General features: G+C 37.2%; 1 protein-coding gene across 1 annotated transcript; it reads left to right on the forward strand.

Annotated features, from left to right (window-relative positions):
* The first annotated feature begins 1,250 nt into the window (after positions 1-1,250).
* Positions 1,251-7,562, forward strand: gpr37l1b (G protein-coupled receptor 37 like 1b). Its single transcript, XM_073819688.1, has 2 exons — positions 1,251-2,028; positions 3,105-7,562. Exons 1-2 carry the CDS (start codon positions 1,417-1,419, stop codon positions 3,945-3,947), a joined length of 1,455 nt encoding a protein of 484 aa, XP_073675789.1. The 5' UTR covers positions 1,251-1,416; the 3' UTR covers positions 3,948-7,562.
* Positions 7,563-16,376: the final 8,814 nt, after the last annotated feature.

Here is a 16,376-nt window from a genome sequence, read left to right on the forward strand (position 1 = left end):
TCCAATATGGCCACACATCCGGGTAACTGACCAAACCGTGACATAAGTGCAAACCCTCTATGGATAATAACTGCGCACAAAATCAGCATATTAAAATGATTTCTTAAATGGGTCATCGGATGCCCATTTTATCATATGATTCTTTAGGGTCTTAATGAAAAGTCTCTAATATACTTTGGTTAAAAATTCTCAATAGTAGTGTAAAAAAAACACCCTTTTACCTTGTCAAAATCAGCTCTGCAAAATATCAGCTGATTTTATTGCATGGGCCCTTTTAATGGAAATGAGCTCTGCTCACCCCGCCCCTCTCTGCTGTGGGATTACCAGCTGTAATGTTTACTTTAGCCACATTTAGCCGTGTTTAGACGCGTTTAGCAGCAAAACTTGCCAACAAGCACATTATTAAAAAAGGCCATTTGCAAAGATGCATAAAAAACCCCTATACTCACTTGTGAATGATTCACATGAACATAGATGCATATGTAGATCGGGATCTGCGCTTTTCTTTTAAAAATGAAAGTAACATTGTCCTCTGCGTCTTAAGCGGCTCAGATGTTGGGAGTAAATGACTACTGCTATGTTCATTATTACATCCAACAACAGAACACCTAAATCGCTCAATTAGTCTTCCTCTGCACCTGAGTCGACACAATGGCAATTGTATTCGGACTGTTTGAACTCGGTGAGGATGGGTCTAAGGTAAAACGCTCATGCCAATCAACTGTGTTTCGTCACACCCACAAGAAGCTGAGAATGACCTGATTTTAAAAAGGGATATTACTTTTAAAGATTAAAAAAATACCACTGGGTGGATTTTTATCATTGTAGGGTGGTTGTGTACACAAACTGCCAACACACATTAATGTTCAAACAACATGTAAAAGTTATTTTTGCATCCGATGACCCCTTTAAGGATCATGTGACACTGAAGACTCAAGTAATGACTGCTGCGAATTCAGTTTTGTCATCACACCAAAAAAAGGCATTTTAAAAGATACTGGTGAGCATAAGAAAACATTCAAAAAAATCTTAATCTTTCCAGACATTCAAGTAGCAGTATGCATATGTATGCATTTGTTTCTTATCTATAATTCACCACAACTTGGAAACTAGTTAAAACTCATTTTAATGCCAGCAGAGGGCAATCACACCCATCAGTCAGTGAGGGAGAACAGCAAAAAAGGGGGTGTGACTCTATAGTCCCCTATTGAGAGGGAGCAGCCATCCATAGCTTTGCTAAGAGAGCTGCTCTCTGGTCAACAGGACTGCAGAAACCAGAGCCTTTTGGCACAAGGGATCCCAAATTGCAGCAGTGCCTTCACCAGGGTCTTTACTTTAGCCTCTGCCGTCTGTTTTCAGTTACTGATTTTGAAGCAATTTCCCCTGACTTGTATATTACTGGACTTTGCCTTGAAGATGGGGATGCGAGATTATAAATTGATTTATCTTATGACACTGGCTTTACTCCTTAGTGCTTGTGCTTCAGATGCAAAAAAAGGAAGGCCAGGAGAGAACGATGACAGTTTTGAACAAGATGATTCACAAGAAAGCACACAGCAAGAAACAGTTGACCCTGTGGATGAAGATCAAGATGAAGAAAAAGGATCCATGGACACACAAACGACAAGTCCTTTGCCCTTCACAGAGTTGGCCAATTCCTCACTGGCTGAAAATGGAAACAGCACTGATGTGACTGGTGAACAGGTTCCAAGTGGCGATCCAACAAAAAGGAGCATCACGAAAATCCACAATCCTTTATTTCCCATCACTGACAGCTCTTATAGTGCTTATGGGATTCTCTTTCTAGCTTTTGTGGTGTTTGCCTTCGGCGCCGTGGGTAATCTGGCGGTAATGTGCATCGTTTGGCAAAACTACTTCATGAGGAGCGCATGGAACTACTTTCTTGCGAGTCTGGCTTTTTGGGATTTTCTGGTGTTGTGCTTCTGTCTGCCTGTGGTGGTCTTTAACGAACTCACCAATAAGAGACTGCTAGGAGATTTCTCCTGCAGAGTTGTGCCTTACATAGAGGTGAGGCCCTTCTAAGACATAGTCTCAAGTTTACATTTAGTCTTGATTAATTTTCATGGCCTAATTTACCTGAAAAATATATTGTAAATGCAGCCAATCTTTTTAACAGGAACTTAGACAGATACAGTGATAATTTTGGATTTCTAACACTACAGTCAATGAATTCATAAAACACACAGAAATAACAATTATAAACACCTATGTACAGTAGTAGTCACCTAAAAATACTTACAAATCTATATATAAATCTATGATTATTATTTATGACAATCAAGAGGGACAATTTGACAATGTTACATATTTTAGGTTTATCATTATAGATCAATTAAGGATATTTAATTGTGCATTTTCCCTTATTTTAACATATCGATTAGCTTTGTCATCATCTAATGCTCAGTTAAAGTTTATCTAGTATTTTTAACTTTAAGGGAGCTAGTAATTTAGTAACATTTTCAGATGTAAAATAAATAATAGCATTGTTAAATTTTTATTAAATCTCAGATCACATACTTTAAGTTATACTGTTCCGATTCCTCAATTAACTTTTTTTTTTGTAACTGAATCTTTTAAAATACTACTATCAATGACGCTATACAATGACACATGTGACCCTGGACCACAAAACCAGCCAAAAGAGATTTGGATTACATAAGCATTCCATTAATCTATGGTTTGTTAGGATAGGACAATATTTGGCCGAGATACAACTATTTTTTAAATCTGGAATCTGAGGGTGCAAAAAAATTAACATATTGAGAGAATTGCCTTTAAAGTTGTCCAAAAGTTCTTAGCAATGCATATAACTAATCAAAAATTAAGTTTTGATATGGAAGGAAATTTACAAAATGTCTTAATGGAACATGATCTTTACTTAATATCCTAATGATACATACATACATTTTTAATAATAATAGCATTTAACAATTGGCCATAACATGAAAATATTTTCTATTTTGACCACAATTTTAATATGAATGCATTTCTAAATCCCTAGTCTCTGTTTATTTTTATTGTATCTCATGAAAAACACAAACATATATTATAGCAATAATGATTTTTTTATGCACCCCCTCCAGGTAACCTCTCTCGGTGTGACAACCTTCAGTCTGTGTGCTTTGGGCATTGACCGTTTCCATGCTGCTACAAGCTCCATGCCAAAGGCCCGACGAGTTGAGCGCTGTCAGAAGGTCCTGGCCAAGCTGGCGGTGGTGTGGATTGGCTCCATGTTGCTAGCAGCTCCTGAGCTGCTCCTGTGGCAGCTGCATGAGGTGACACCACCTGGTCTGGGTGACCAAGTAGACACCTGCATCATGAGTCCATATCCAGATCTCCCTGAATCTATCTATTCTCTCATTATCAACTACCACGATGCACGCATGTGGTGGTACTTCGGCTGTTACTTCTGTCTTCCCGTTGTCTTCACCCTCCTCTGTCAGCTGGCCACCTGTCACGTATCCAGCGGGAGCGGAAGTTCTCCCAAGCGGCCTGAGGAGCGATCTCCATCCAAAAAACAAAAGCTTCAACATGCTCAACAAGTCGAACGGCAGCTCAACTGCACGGTCATGGCCCTAGCGGTGGTCTACGGTGTCTGCACACTTCCGGAGAATGTTTGCAATCTGACTTTGGCATATGCTCCCATTCAGGTGTCTGAGGAGGTGACTTCTCTCCTGGCCCTCATAAACCAGTTCTTTCTGTTCTTTAAGTCATCCGTGACACCTGTGCTGCTGCTTTGCCTGTGCAAGTCACTGGGCCAGGCCTTCATGGACTGTTGCTGCTGCTGCTGTGAAGAATGCCAACCGAGCAACTCTTCATCCACCCAAAACGTTGCTGAAGGCAAGCTCAAGACTACCAACGACGTGTCCTCCATTTTTTTTGACAAAGCAAAGGACAGTTCAACCATCTTGTCCATTGGCAGCTGAGTAGGCGGATCCCGTCCCTAAGTGATGACATCATGAGATGACATGGAACCTACAACCTACCTTCTTCCCATCATCCACAAGTGGCCATCTTTACGTTTCCAGTTCTTGCTGTTCTGTTGGAGCAAGTTAGCATTGTTCAACAAATCTGAGGCCAATTTGCAATTTTGGTTTTGATACAAACTTAGTTAAGATCTTAAGTTCTAAGTTCGGCATCTGAAGTCTAATTCACTCTTAATTATGTTAATAAATCATAATTTCATTCCATAATATCTCAGGATGGCTCAATGTACCTATAAAGTCTTTTAAGCATAAATCACCCAATTACTCACCCTCATGTCATTTCAAACCATTGACTTTTTGTCATCTGTAGAACACAAAAGAAGATATTTTTTAAGTTTATGTCCATACAATTGAAGCCAGTGGGATCCAGTGTTGTTTTGGACCCCAATGATTTGTATTGACAAAACAATTCTTCTTTATTTACAATTCATCAAACCCTATTGTATTCATTAGAATGGCCAAGGACCAGCCTTCTCCACCTAAAACTGATCGGGCAGACAAACCATAAGTAGTAGAAACTTGAAACAGCCGATCAAACTAAAACACCTAGAACTCTTGAATGGAAAAAGGTATTTTCACCAAACTTGGTACATGTACAGTACAGACCAAAAGTTTGGACACACCTTCTCATTCAAATGAATGAGAAGGTGTGTTCAAACTTTTGGTCTGTACTGTATATTTTTCTGTTTATTAAAGTTTTTACTCTACATTTGTGCAGTTTTCAGTGGGTTAGTGATATTATTTAAATATATATAAATTAATGAATAAATATTTTTAAAATGGGTTTTTATACAAACTGCTTTTTTATGTAAAATTCACTTTATAAAAGACCCACATTTCTAACTTTAATTCATGGGGATAACATGGATAATTTCACATGGTTTAGTGTAAGATTTTTGCCCATCTTTTGGAAAATCCAGTTTTAAAAGTAAAGAAAATAACTTTTACCAGTAGGTGGCTGCAGAGCTCCACTATTTGCTATTTGCTATATTGAAGTTTTTTCAGTTGAATTCATATCTACAGTACAGACCAAACGTTTAGACACACCTTCTCATTCATTTGAATGAGAAGGTGTGTCCAAACTTTTGGTCTGTACTGTATGTAAGAGCTCAATCTGAGGCCACAGTCAAAAAATGTGGAGTTTGGCCACTAGGTGGTGCTATAACAGGGAAAAAAAACTACTATAACTACCTGTTATGCCGAGTTCAGACTGCACGATTTTCAAAGCAATCGCGTCACAGATGTTTTCACACTGCATGACTATCTGGGGTAGCATTCCGTCGCTGCTGTGTTCACACTGCACGATGGATCGGCGACAGGGGGTTTCACACTGCATGACTTTACAATAGGAAGAATCGCCGACAACTTTGTCCCGGTCCGCAAACTACGTCTCACAACCAAACACACGCGAGAAGTGACATGGAAACCACGCGAGGTCAGGCATGCAAGTTCTCACGTGAGACTGGTATTATTATAAAAAAATGGTAGCCCGCAAGAAGCTTGTCATACAAATAGCATGTGCACTCATTTGCAGCGAAAAGAAAAAAAGCCGAAACTATTCTTGTTGATATTGTGGTCTATACCTTCGTAACTCCTCCCCTAACTTCCCGCTGGCCTGGATGTTGCTGTCTCATTGGCTGTAGGTAATCGCCGATGTGATTTTCAGTCAGATCACCTTTCACACGGCATGATTTTGAATCGCCGACAGGTCCAGATATTTAGCATGCCAAATATCTCACGGGTGTCGGCGACACGTCGGCGATTCTCTCAGATCGCGTCTTTGATAGTTCACACTGTGTGATTGTCACTCACGTGAACGAGCACTGATTTGCCTGTGATTTCGGGCATTTGTCGGCGATTTCTCAAAACCTGTCGGCGAGTCAAAATCGGGGCTAAAATCATGCAGTCTGAACTCGGCTTTAGTCGGATCAACTTAAAAATTGGTGTGCCATGTCTTTATCCAAAGTTCCACAAGTGTCTATGAGAACATTTGTATATCTCAAAAATCATGGTTGCCATTGGCCAATGAATTTTGAGCACCTATTAAGGTTAACAGAGGCTGATCAGAAAAAAAAACTTGAGGCCTGTAAGAAGGCCTGTAAGAATTTCAGAACCACTTCAGAACCATTTCAAGAACCACTGCTATCAATCAAATCTATCATTAAATATTCTTGATTATGTAAAAAATCTACTTTTGCAATCTACTATTAGGTTTTTTGCTCAACCTCAATAGAAGCACCTCAGCATGATTCTCTGGGGTTGTTTAGAAAAGTGTCGAATTATAGTCAAAAGTCTATAAATTCTAAACGAAAACTCAAAACTTCACAAAACTAGGTGAGTACATGTGACAGATGATTCTAAACAAGCATGAAAGTTTTATGGCGATCGGACCATATGGCACTATAGCAGACATAAACATTGAAAAACATCATATTTCGATGATAAATTACCTGGATTTGCCAAAAATGTTTTTTGTTTTTTAATCACTGATTTAGGTGGTTACAGAATTGCTAAATAATACGGGATGTCTTTTTCATATGTGCTTAAATGTCTTAAAGCGCTTGAACCTCGATAATCGCTGCTTGCAACTGTATTCTCGTCTATATATTGTGTTCTGCAGAAGAAAGTAAGTCATACAGGTTTGAAACAACATTAGGGCAAGTAAATGATGCCAGAAGTAAAATTCTGTCATAAATTACTTACCCTCATGTTGTTCCAAACCTGTAAGACCTTCATTCATCTACGGAACACAAATTAAGATATTTTTAATGAAATCCGAACCACTGATGTCACATGGCCTATTTTGTCAATGTTCTTGGTACCCTTGAACGTCGTAGGACCCTTGCTGTCTATGAAGGGTCAGAGAGCTCTCGGATTTCATCAAAAATATCTTAATTTGTGTTCCAAAGACGAACAAGGGTCTTATGTGTTTGGAACAACAGTGGGTGAGTAATTAATGACAGAATTTTCATTTTTGGGTGAATTATCCCTTTGATATATCACCAGGGTCTCCACTCAAGTCACTGTAATATTGACTTCAAATGTCCCACATTCCTAGTACTTTTCTGTACAGGCAATTCAATTTTACACATAGCTCTGAGTGTATCAATATTTAGCTAAACACTTTGTGAGATCAGAAATGCAGTGAATACTACCAGATCACAAATAACTCATCTTGTTCATATAATAGGAAAACTTGCGAAACAAAAATGTAAGGAGTATTTGTCTGTTACTCAGGCAAATGTTATTTATCACTAATTTTAATTAATGCCACTATTTTCATAACCACTGAACATTCATCTACACTGTTGAATATCAGCTTCTGTATATAAGCACTCAAATGTATTAGAATGTAAATAGATCATTTTTGGAAGCAAACTCCCTGAGCAAACTAGCTTTTCAAGCCCCTTTCGTGTAGTACGGTAAGACAAAAAGACAGAAATTGAATGGTGTACCTCCTCAAGGGACTATTGTAACTTTTGCACATAGCTGCTTTCATAAGCAAAAGTCCATAAACAGTTTATAAAACTCTATTCAATAAATGCCTTTAAATAATTTATGTTGTCTCATTCATCTTTGAAATTACAAATAGTGTCAAGGGTTGAACTCATCTCTCAAATGTCCGTCAGGGCCTGAGGGAGAAGATTTGTCCTTGCAGACTTGGTTTCTTCATTCCCATAAGGTTTCTATTGTTCTGAGAAGGAGATGGAAGCTTCTACTGTGAATATCAATAGCCAGACTACGGCTGAGTTGCCAAGATACCGTCTAAAAATTCACGTGTTTTTCCAGAATGGCCAAGTGTGAACAAAAACCCCACTTGGATTTGCCACCTTTTCTTGTCAATGTAGGAATCAAAGAATTTGTCAATAGTACAACTTTGTACGCTTGTCATGTTCGTCGCTGACCAAAAGCAAGTTTAGACGCTGAAAGAAGTCATTAGTCATATCAAAGATGTGTTGTTGTTTTTTCAGATGGGCTCTCGAAAGACTCATCTTCAAATTGATCATCTAACATTCAGTGGACTGTGAAAGATGATAAAACTAATTCAAAGATACAAATGTTTGGGTTAGACTGACGTGTGTTGCTGCAGGGGTTGTTGGGAGGGGGCTGGACCTCTTCTGTCTTGTGGTTTTGGCTTGCACTCAGAGCCTGTCAGAGATTCAGAAGACAAGTGAGAGAGGTAGAGAATGGCCTCATTAGAGAATTGAACAGGGCTTTAAGAGAGGAGCTCCACTGGCCATAATGACTGCAGGAGAACAGACGAGGCTCTGTTCCCTATAATGAAGTTTGTGCCACAAATCAACAAATCTCTTCACAACACGTAATGCCAGTATGACAGGAAGCATTATACTACAGTACATCATGGAATAAAAAAAACACATTAAGAGAAGTAGTTCTGACATTCATATTTGGATTTGGGAAGTACAATTGTGATTTAGCCTATACATCAAGTTAATTCAGTTGCAGTCAAATTTAATCTATTTAATTGTCCAATTAGTTGTCAGTGTCATGAGTTCTTATTGAGGTCACATCCAGGACAATGTCGAGATACTGATCTCAGTAGATAAACATATTTTTGACGTCATGCTCCAAAAGTCTTTAGATAGTTTTCACCGACCAAGAAAAGAAAAGGAACTAGACTGGTTGCGATTAATTGCTCAACACAAAAACTTTAAATTAGAATTTAATGCGATACAATTACGCAGGGAATAACTGACAACTGGCCGTTGAAAACGACGCAAAGCGGATTGGCCATAACACCTTGGGTGTGCATTATTTTTTTAAGAATTCAACAGACAAATGTCAATTATTCCACTTACACTATGGTTAGAACACCTCAAGACAGATCAGACGATATAATTCATTGCATTCATCCGGTTTGTGTCCTTATATGCTATTGTAAATGATTCATTACTTACATAGCTCATCCAATGCCTCTGTTGCTAATTTCAAAACGTCATTTTAGACCTAGTAAGGGAGGATTGAGCCCTTGATAGCAGCTAATAATTAAGTTATTAGACAGACGGGGAGAGAGAGCTGAATTATGAGATATTTGCAATATGAATTACCTCTCAGAGTCGGTGTGTTTCTCAACAGTGTATGGCAGCAGCGTCTCTACTAATAGTGAAACTTTAAGTTCATTTTCTTCAGGAATAACGCCATCGTTACCTGGCTTGTGAGAAATGTCATGTAGTTTTTAAGTTGTTAAACGATGTTTCTGATAAAATCGTCAGAACGGCGCTGACAACATTAGCGCTTATGTTAAACTGTGTGTGTGCGTCTCTAAAGGAGAGAGTGGGGAAAAATGTGACCCTGGACCACAAAACCAGTCTTAAGTCACTGGGGTACATTTTTAGCAATAGCCAAAAATACATTGCATGGGTCAACATTTTAGATTTTTCTTTTATGCCAAAAATCATTAGGAAATTAAGTAAAGATCATGTTCCATGATGATTCTTTGTAAAATTCCTACTGTAAATATATCAAAATGTAATTTTTGATTAGTAATATGCATTGTTAAGAACCTAATTTGGACAACTTTAAAGGTGATTTTCTCAGTATTTTGATTTTTTTGCACCCTCAGATTCCTGATTTTCAAATAGATGTATCTCGACCAAATATTGTCCTATCATAACAAACCATACATCAATAGAAAGCTTATTTATTGAGTATTCATATGATGTATACATCTCAGTTTTGTAAAATTTAACCTTATGACTGGTTTTGTGGTCCAGGGTCACAAATAGAGTGTGTGCTTTACATAATAAAACGTAATGTTTTGGCAAAAACATGGAAATAATCTGTATTTTTTATCCTATTGTTTACTGTATTTATTTGTTTGTCCAGTGTGGTTGTGGGTTTTGGTTATTTTGCTGTTTTAGGCTGTAATGACCTTTAAAATAACTGAAATCATGTAGCGAAGTGATATAGATATGTAATGCGGTCAAGAAGACCTGCCTGGAACTACATTCGCTGTCCGCCAATCAGATTCAAGCATTTAACGGCGGCTCCGCTATAATGAGGCTCACCCGCTGTCAACAAACGTCGTGGTGCGCGTTTTTATGAAGCCCTAAAAAACTGCTAAACTAATTCACGAAAATTAAAATGTTTTTCCAAATGAAGAGATAAGTTGCAGCTAAGCATGTCTGTGTACAAAATTCACTATTCGTCAATGTATTAGAGCATGTAAGTCACAATAGACCAGGCACGTGCAGAGGGGGGGGGGGGGCGGAGGGTGCTTGAGCACCTGCCCTTTTGGCTCCTAGTGATCAAAGTGCCCTTTTGTTAAGATTTTTTTTTTTTGTAATAATATAAAAATTAAATATTTATAAAAATAACGAATTCGCGACAGCCTGCCCAATCGAACTATTAGTAAAATTAATTAATAATGTTTTAGCTGTAAATAGAATGACCCTCGTGATGACCTTTCACATGACGACCCCACCCGGAAGTTCAGGACGATCCGATCATGTTTATAAAGCCAAGGATAGACCACTGATCTATAATAGAGAACTGGATTGCTCATGACGTCATAAAAGTGAAGCCACCACGCCGCCATATTAGTATTCCCTAGTATTCGCATACATTCCATTGAATGAATAGGAAACTATACGATTTTATTGAGAAAACATCACATAACAAGTCAGTGTTTTTATACCTGAAGTCTCACTGTACATTTTCACAATGCAAACATCCTAAGCATGTAAACGGTTAATGTTGGGAATTCCCTCTGCTTATTAAAAATGTACGTTCATAGCCTACATTACAGTCGCGTACATCAGATAAACAAACATCATACGATCTCAGTACAGTTATTCACGGTTTATGTCATTTTGTTGTTTATATTCGTACAGTAGACTAACTGCATGTTTCAACAATATTTAACAGTAACGTTATTCGTTTTGAAGCAGGTAATGATTTGTTCGTTAAATTAATAATTAATTCAACATACACAGCATTTTACTCGGATGGAAACAGTAATGTTAGTAAATCATTACAGAATTTGCTGATCTTGAGTTTGAAATAGATGTTGCTCATCAATCAGGCACATTAAATACACACCATGACTCGGAGAACACCGCTGACTACAAATGGTATGGATTTAAAGACATAAGCTTTATTTCAAAGATTTGAATTTCAATATAACAAGCAATATAGTAACAGAGACTTGTATTATTTACTGTATAATCGAATCAATTTCAGATACTAATACCAGATATATGGTACTGTGTATTATTTCCTGCATAATTAGGTACATAAAGAAATATATTTAGTGTTGGATCAGTTACCCGTCTCTGTAAGTGCGCAGCTGACACACCCACCTGGACGATTTCAATATATCGCTTATCCAGCCCGAAAAGACCATAAACATTCCAGAAAACATCTTAAGTAAAAAATTAATTTACATACACATATCCTAAAAAATAATCCTGTGTGAAAGATACGCTTCAAATCGGTTGATTTTAGGTCAGCAATTTACATGTGACTCAATGGCGCTCTCTGCAGGTAGGGAATAGTAAGATGGCGGATCGAACACTTCCGGTGGCTTCACTGCCTAACGGCAGTTTAGAACGCAATGAGCAATCCAGTCATTATATAGATCAGTGGGATAGACACGTTCGTGGCTGTTGGTAAGTGGTGTTTTCACCAGATTTAAAGTTACTTATTATTATAAGAATGACGTGAAGAAAAGAGAGTATGCACGAGTATTTATAATTTTTTATAGCTTGTGCATGTGTAGTCTGCTCTGAAATAGCTGCCGATAATGTTAATGTCATGTAAAAATAATCGTTAATCTATTGTGGAGAGGGCTCCTGCAGGCCATAAAATGTTTTATATATGTTAAATAGTATAAGAAAAGACTTCATTATAATTTAGGAGGTCTTACATTTGGGGAAGGAAAGACGAGAATCGCGATAGGGCTGGATAAAACTTCAGAAGGCAATGATGTCATTGAATAAATATGCACGTTTCAAAGTCAAAACGTGGCACTGATGTCTTTATATGAATGTATCTGAAGGGAACCGACTGTCCTCAGAAACATGTCGTTTGCATTTTCATTTCAGGTCTGATAAAACTGCGTTAATGCTGCTTTGTGTTCAGCCGTTCCTATGGAAACCGTAGTATTTCAGCGCTCCTAAAGCGCCCCCTCGTGACAGAGAATGAATTTTTATTTCCACATTTTTCAGCTCTTTATGGTCAAATTATTGCAATGATCGACCTAGTTTTTATGCAGCAAACACAGAGTTGTAAATGTGAAAGATGTTAATGTGCCTTCTAAATATCTAAACAATTAAGACAGTACTATTTATGTTTTAAATAAAATATAATAATAAATTAAAAACTCGATTTATCCCTTTTAATGGTAAAGGCTGAAATTCCATTGTATAAGATATTTTGTTTTTTGTGTGAACCTGTATCTGAATTATAAATCATGCCATTTTATGGCTTAATATCCTACCGTCTACAATCTTACAATACAATACATCAGGGGCCACATATATTTTCAATAGTGACCACACAGAGTTTAATATAACAGCTGTTCTTTATTATTGTGTTTAACAGAGAGAAGAAAATCTTTTGGTTTGACAATTTAATACACAACAATTTCTAATCAAAATGAATAGGTCCAAAGAAAATATTTTTAATCTTTTAAACATTAAAATGGTTTTTTATGTTCTGTTTCTTTCTCAAAACTGCTTCAGAGCATTGGCTGCTAGAAGCCTCTGTAATAATATGTATATCAGCAAGGAATGTGTCACAATATACAGTACAGTATTGCTGTACTGATGTTTTGAGCACAGCCCTATTTAGAGAGCCCCTTTTATAGTGATAAAAATATTACTAATTCTATTGTTTGAGTCCTGAACTAAACATAAATGCAATTAAAACTTTGAATAATGCATTATTTGTCTTATTAATAACATTGTTACTTGTTACGTAAGTAACTGGATGCCTACAATGAGGTGATGGACCCGAGGGGCTCTTTAATGTCTTGTTCCAGGTGCCCTTTTTATACTTTGAGCACCTGCCCCTTTAAAGGTCTCTGCACGGCCCTGCAATAGACTGTAAAAATCACAACACAAACAAACTAACGAACAAACTATGAAGCTGTTAAAATAGCAACAGGTATTAACATCGGTTAATTTCGGTTTAGTTATCAATTTATACATAGCCTACATATATAAGTGGGGTCTAAGATAAAAGTAAAAGTAAAAGTGTTGTAGCCATGTATTTCCGCATATTGATTACCATTTGTATAACCACAGTTTTACTGCAAATACCATGGTTTGTTTGGCAAAACCATGGGTAATCTGTGGTTTTACCATAATTTAACTTTAGTAAGCATGTTTTTTTTATTCTGTCTGTAGTAAAAACATGGTTAATTTCCATGGTTAAATTTATACATCATCTGAAAGCTGAATAAATAAGCTGATTGGTGTATGATTTGTTAGGATAGGACAATATTTGTTCGAGATACAGCTTTCTGAATATCTGGAATCTGGCCAATCAAAAATTAAGTTTTGATATATTTACAGTAGGAAATTTACTAAATATCTTTAGGGCACATGATCTTTACTTAATATCCTAATGATTTTTGGCATAAAAAAAAAATTGGTAATTTTGACCCAAAATTTGTCTATCTCTATATACCCATTATTTAAAAGAGGTTTTGCATTTTGCGGTCCAAGGTCACATTTCATCTGTATTTTTGAAAGAGAAGAATCTGTCAAGCATCTCGTATAATGTGTCAGGGACTCAAATAGAGTAATACAATGCCTCTGTTGCAAATATATATAATAACAAATACCTAAATATGGGATGATTTTTGCAAGGACAAACACCTCACACATTTTCTTCAGAATATGTCAAATGTTGCATATGTCAAAATAAACTAATGATTTGCACATTTCCTTCAAAATGTGAATTTATCTGAAAGTATGCATAATACATCACATAACATTGCACATCAAACAAGGATCCCAAAATGAATGTTGAGAAACAATAAAAAGAAACATTGTTTGACTAGTGATGTTGATCTGTTCCTCCTTAAGAGTCAATCTACTTTCCATTCTGCATTGAAATGAGAGTATTAACTCATTAGATGTCTCAGAATTCTAACCTTAACTACTGTCACGTCTTCCATTCTGAAAGGTGCACTCAACAAACATTTGTGTACACCTTTAAGAGCTCCCTTGGCATGGGCAAGATGACAGTCTGGTGAGGTGAACCCAGGACTTCCCGTTTGAAGTCACTCTCAGCAGACGTGAGAAAGTGGTGAGTGTCCTGTATGTGGGGACTCTCTTATTCTCAGACTAAACTCAATGAGGAAGGACTAATATGACCTGAATGTCCCCCACTTCTGAACAGAACGCTGTCTCTCCGCGCCTTGTTAAGGGACAATGTTTGTTTTGTTTCACAGAGTTCTGAGAGGGGAGGCTGAGAGAGGGTGGAAGGGGACGGGGGGTCCGTGAGAGATTCAACACAGTTGCTGTGGCAACTCGTTTTGGCCCCTTGAGTACACGAACATACAAATCAGGGTCTGGACTGAGGTCCTGGGCACAAAAAACAACGCAACCGGAGCCATGGACCACCACGAATAGAGGACAGGAAACACTAGTGAGTTTCATTCTGATTCACTAAATCACGATGCCAGTTTAAGGATGGGAAAAAAAAGAGTTTTCCATTGGATTTTTTGTCATACTTGTGGATTCAAGGCACATGGCAATCTAAAAACAAGAGTAGGTGCTGCAATGGTTCCCGGAGAGGCCAAATTTCCCTGCTTTTCGAGGGCCCAGGACATCTCAAACCTTCCCCCCCCCCCTTCATGTTGTGTGCCAAGCCTCCGATGGAGAACCGAAGTGGGCTGTGTGAATGAACCTCACAGTCCCCACAGACTTCGACAATTATCTTTGATTGTGAGAAACAGAACACAAGACAGAAACAATACTGATTTTGAAATCATAAGACATTTTATTGCTCAGTTTTCTTTCATTTTTATCAAGTGACCTACTAACTGCAATACATTCACAGAACAGCAATATAAGTGGCTGCTTGAGAAAAACAGAGAGGGAAAATTATGAAATCTTGTTTTCATCACTTCGTTTGTGTTATTAGAAAAACTAAACAAACAAGTTCTCAAAAACGATGTGAAATCTTGTATAAACATAGCTATGCACGGAACAAGCCCACACAATGTCTAGTCTAGCGGAATTTTATAAGCATCAACCGCGCCCTCCAGCGGTCGCAGATGCTCATTGCATTCCCACAAACATAGTTTACGTTGGCTTTAAGATGTTTCAGTTACGAGAACCAAACCGGTAAATGTGACAAATAAATAAATAATGGTTTTGAATTTTTACTTAGTAAAACAATTCCAATTGAATAAGGATTACTCCACTTCCAAAATAAAAATTTCCGGATAGTTTACTCACCCCCATGCCATCCAAGATGTTCATGTCTTTCGAAAACATTCCAGGATTATTCTACATACTATGTGAACTTCAATGGTGCTCAGCGGATTGAAGGTTAAAAATGCCATTTCAGTGCAGCTTCAAAGAGCTACACAATCCAAGACGAAGAATAAAGGGTCTTATCCAGTGAAACGATCGTTTATATATATATATATATATAACAATTTACTTTTTTATCTTCAAATGCTCTCTTGTCTCGCTGTCCGATGCACATGCCTACTCTGTGCACTTTGGTTCAATACAGTTAGAGTATTGGGAAAACTGACATGTCAAAAGCGTATACATATAAATTTATATAAAAAAAATGACTGAAGGTTTCGCTAAATAAAATCGTTTCTTGGCTGTGATCATTTTGAGCCCTTTGAAGCTGCATTTTTAACTGTCAATCCTTTGAGCACCATTAAATAAATTGAAGAAAAATCCTGGAATGTTTTCCTCAAAAAAACGTAATTTCTTTGCAGCTGAAGAAAGACAGACATGAATATCTTGGATAACATGGGGGTGAGTAAATTATCAGGAAATGTTTATTCTGGAAGGAGAGTAATCCTTTAATTTTTATTTGCTACTTTTTATGATCAAGGAATTTTTTTAAACCTTATTTTTCAACGCGAAAGTAAGCCGTTTTATGTGAATGTGCAAGACTTCCGGCTCATTAGCTGCTGTATGGAAATAACAAAGTGCAGTAAACGTAAAACTGCTTGCACTACAAACCAGTGTTTATAATTAATACAATACATTAAAATAACATGGTAAGACACACGTTTTACAGTATCAAGCATCAAAATGTTTGTACAGCTAAAAATAGCTGGACGCAAATGACACAGGAAGCATTATTTTTTATGAGAAATAAGGCAGATATCTATTTATTTAAAATTTTTGCAGGTTTTGTCCTGTA

This window comes from Garra rufa, chromosome 15 (assembly GCF_049309525.1).
Source record: "Garra rufa chromosome 15, GarRuf1.0, whole genome shotgun sequence".
Lineage (NCBI taxonomy): Eukaryota > Metazoa > Chordata > Actinopteri > Cypriniformes > Cyprinidae > Garra > Garra rufa.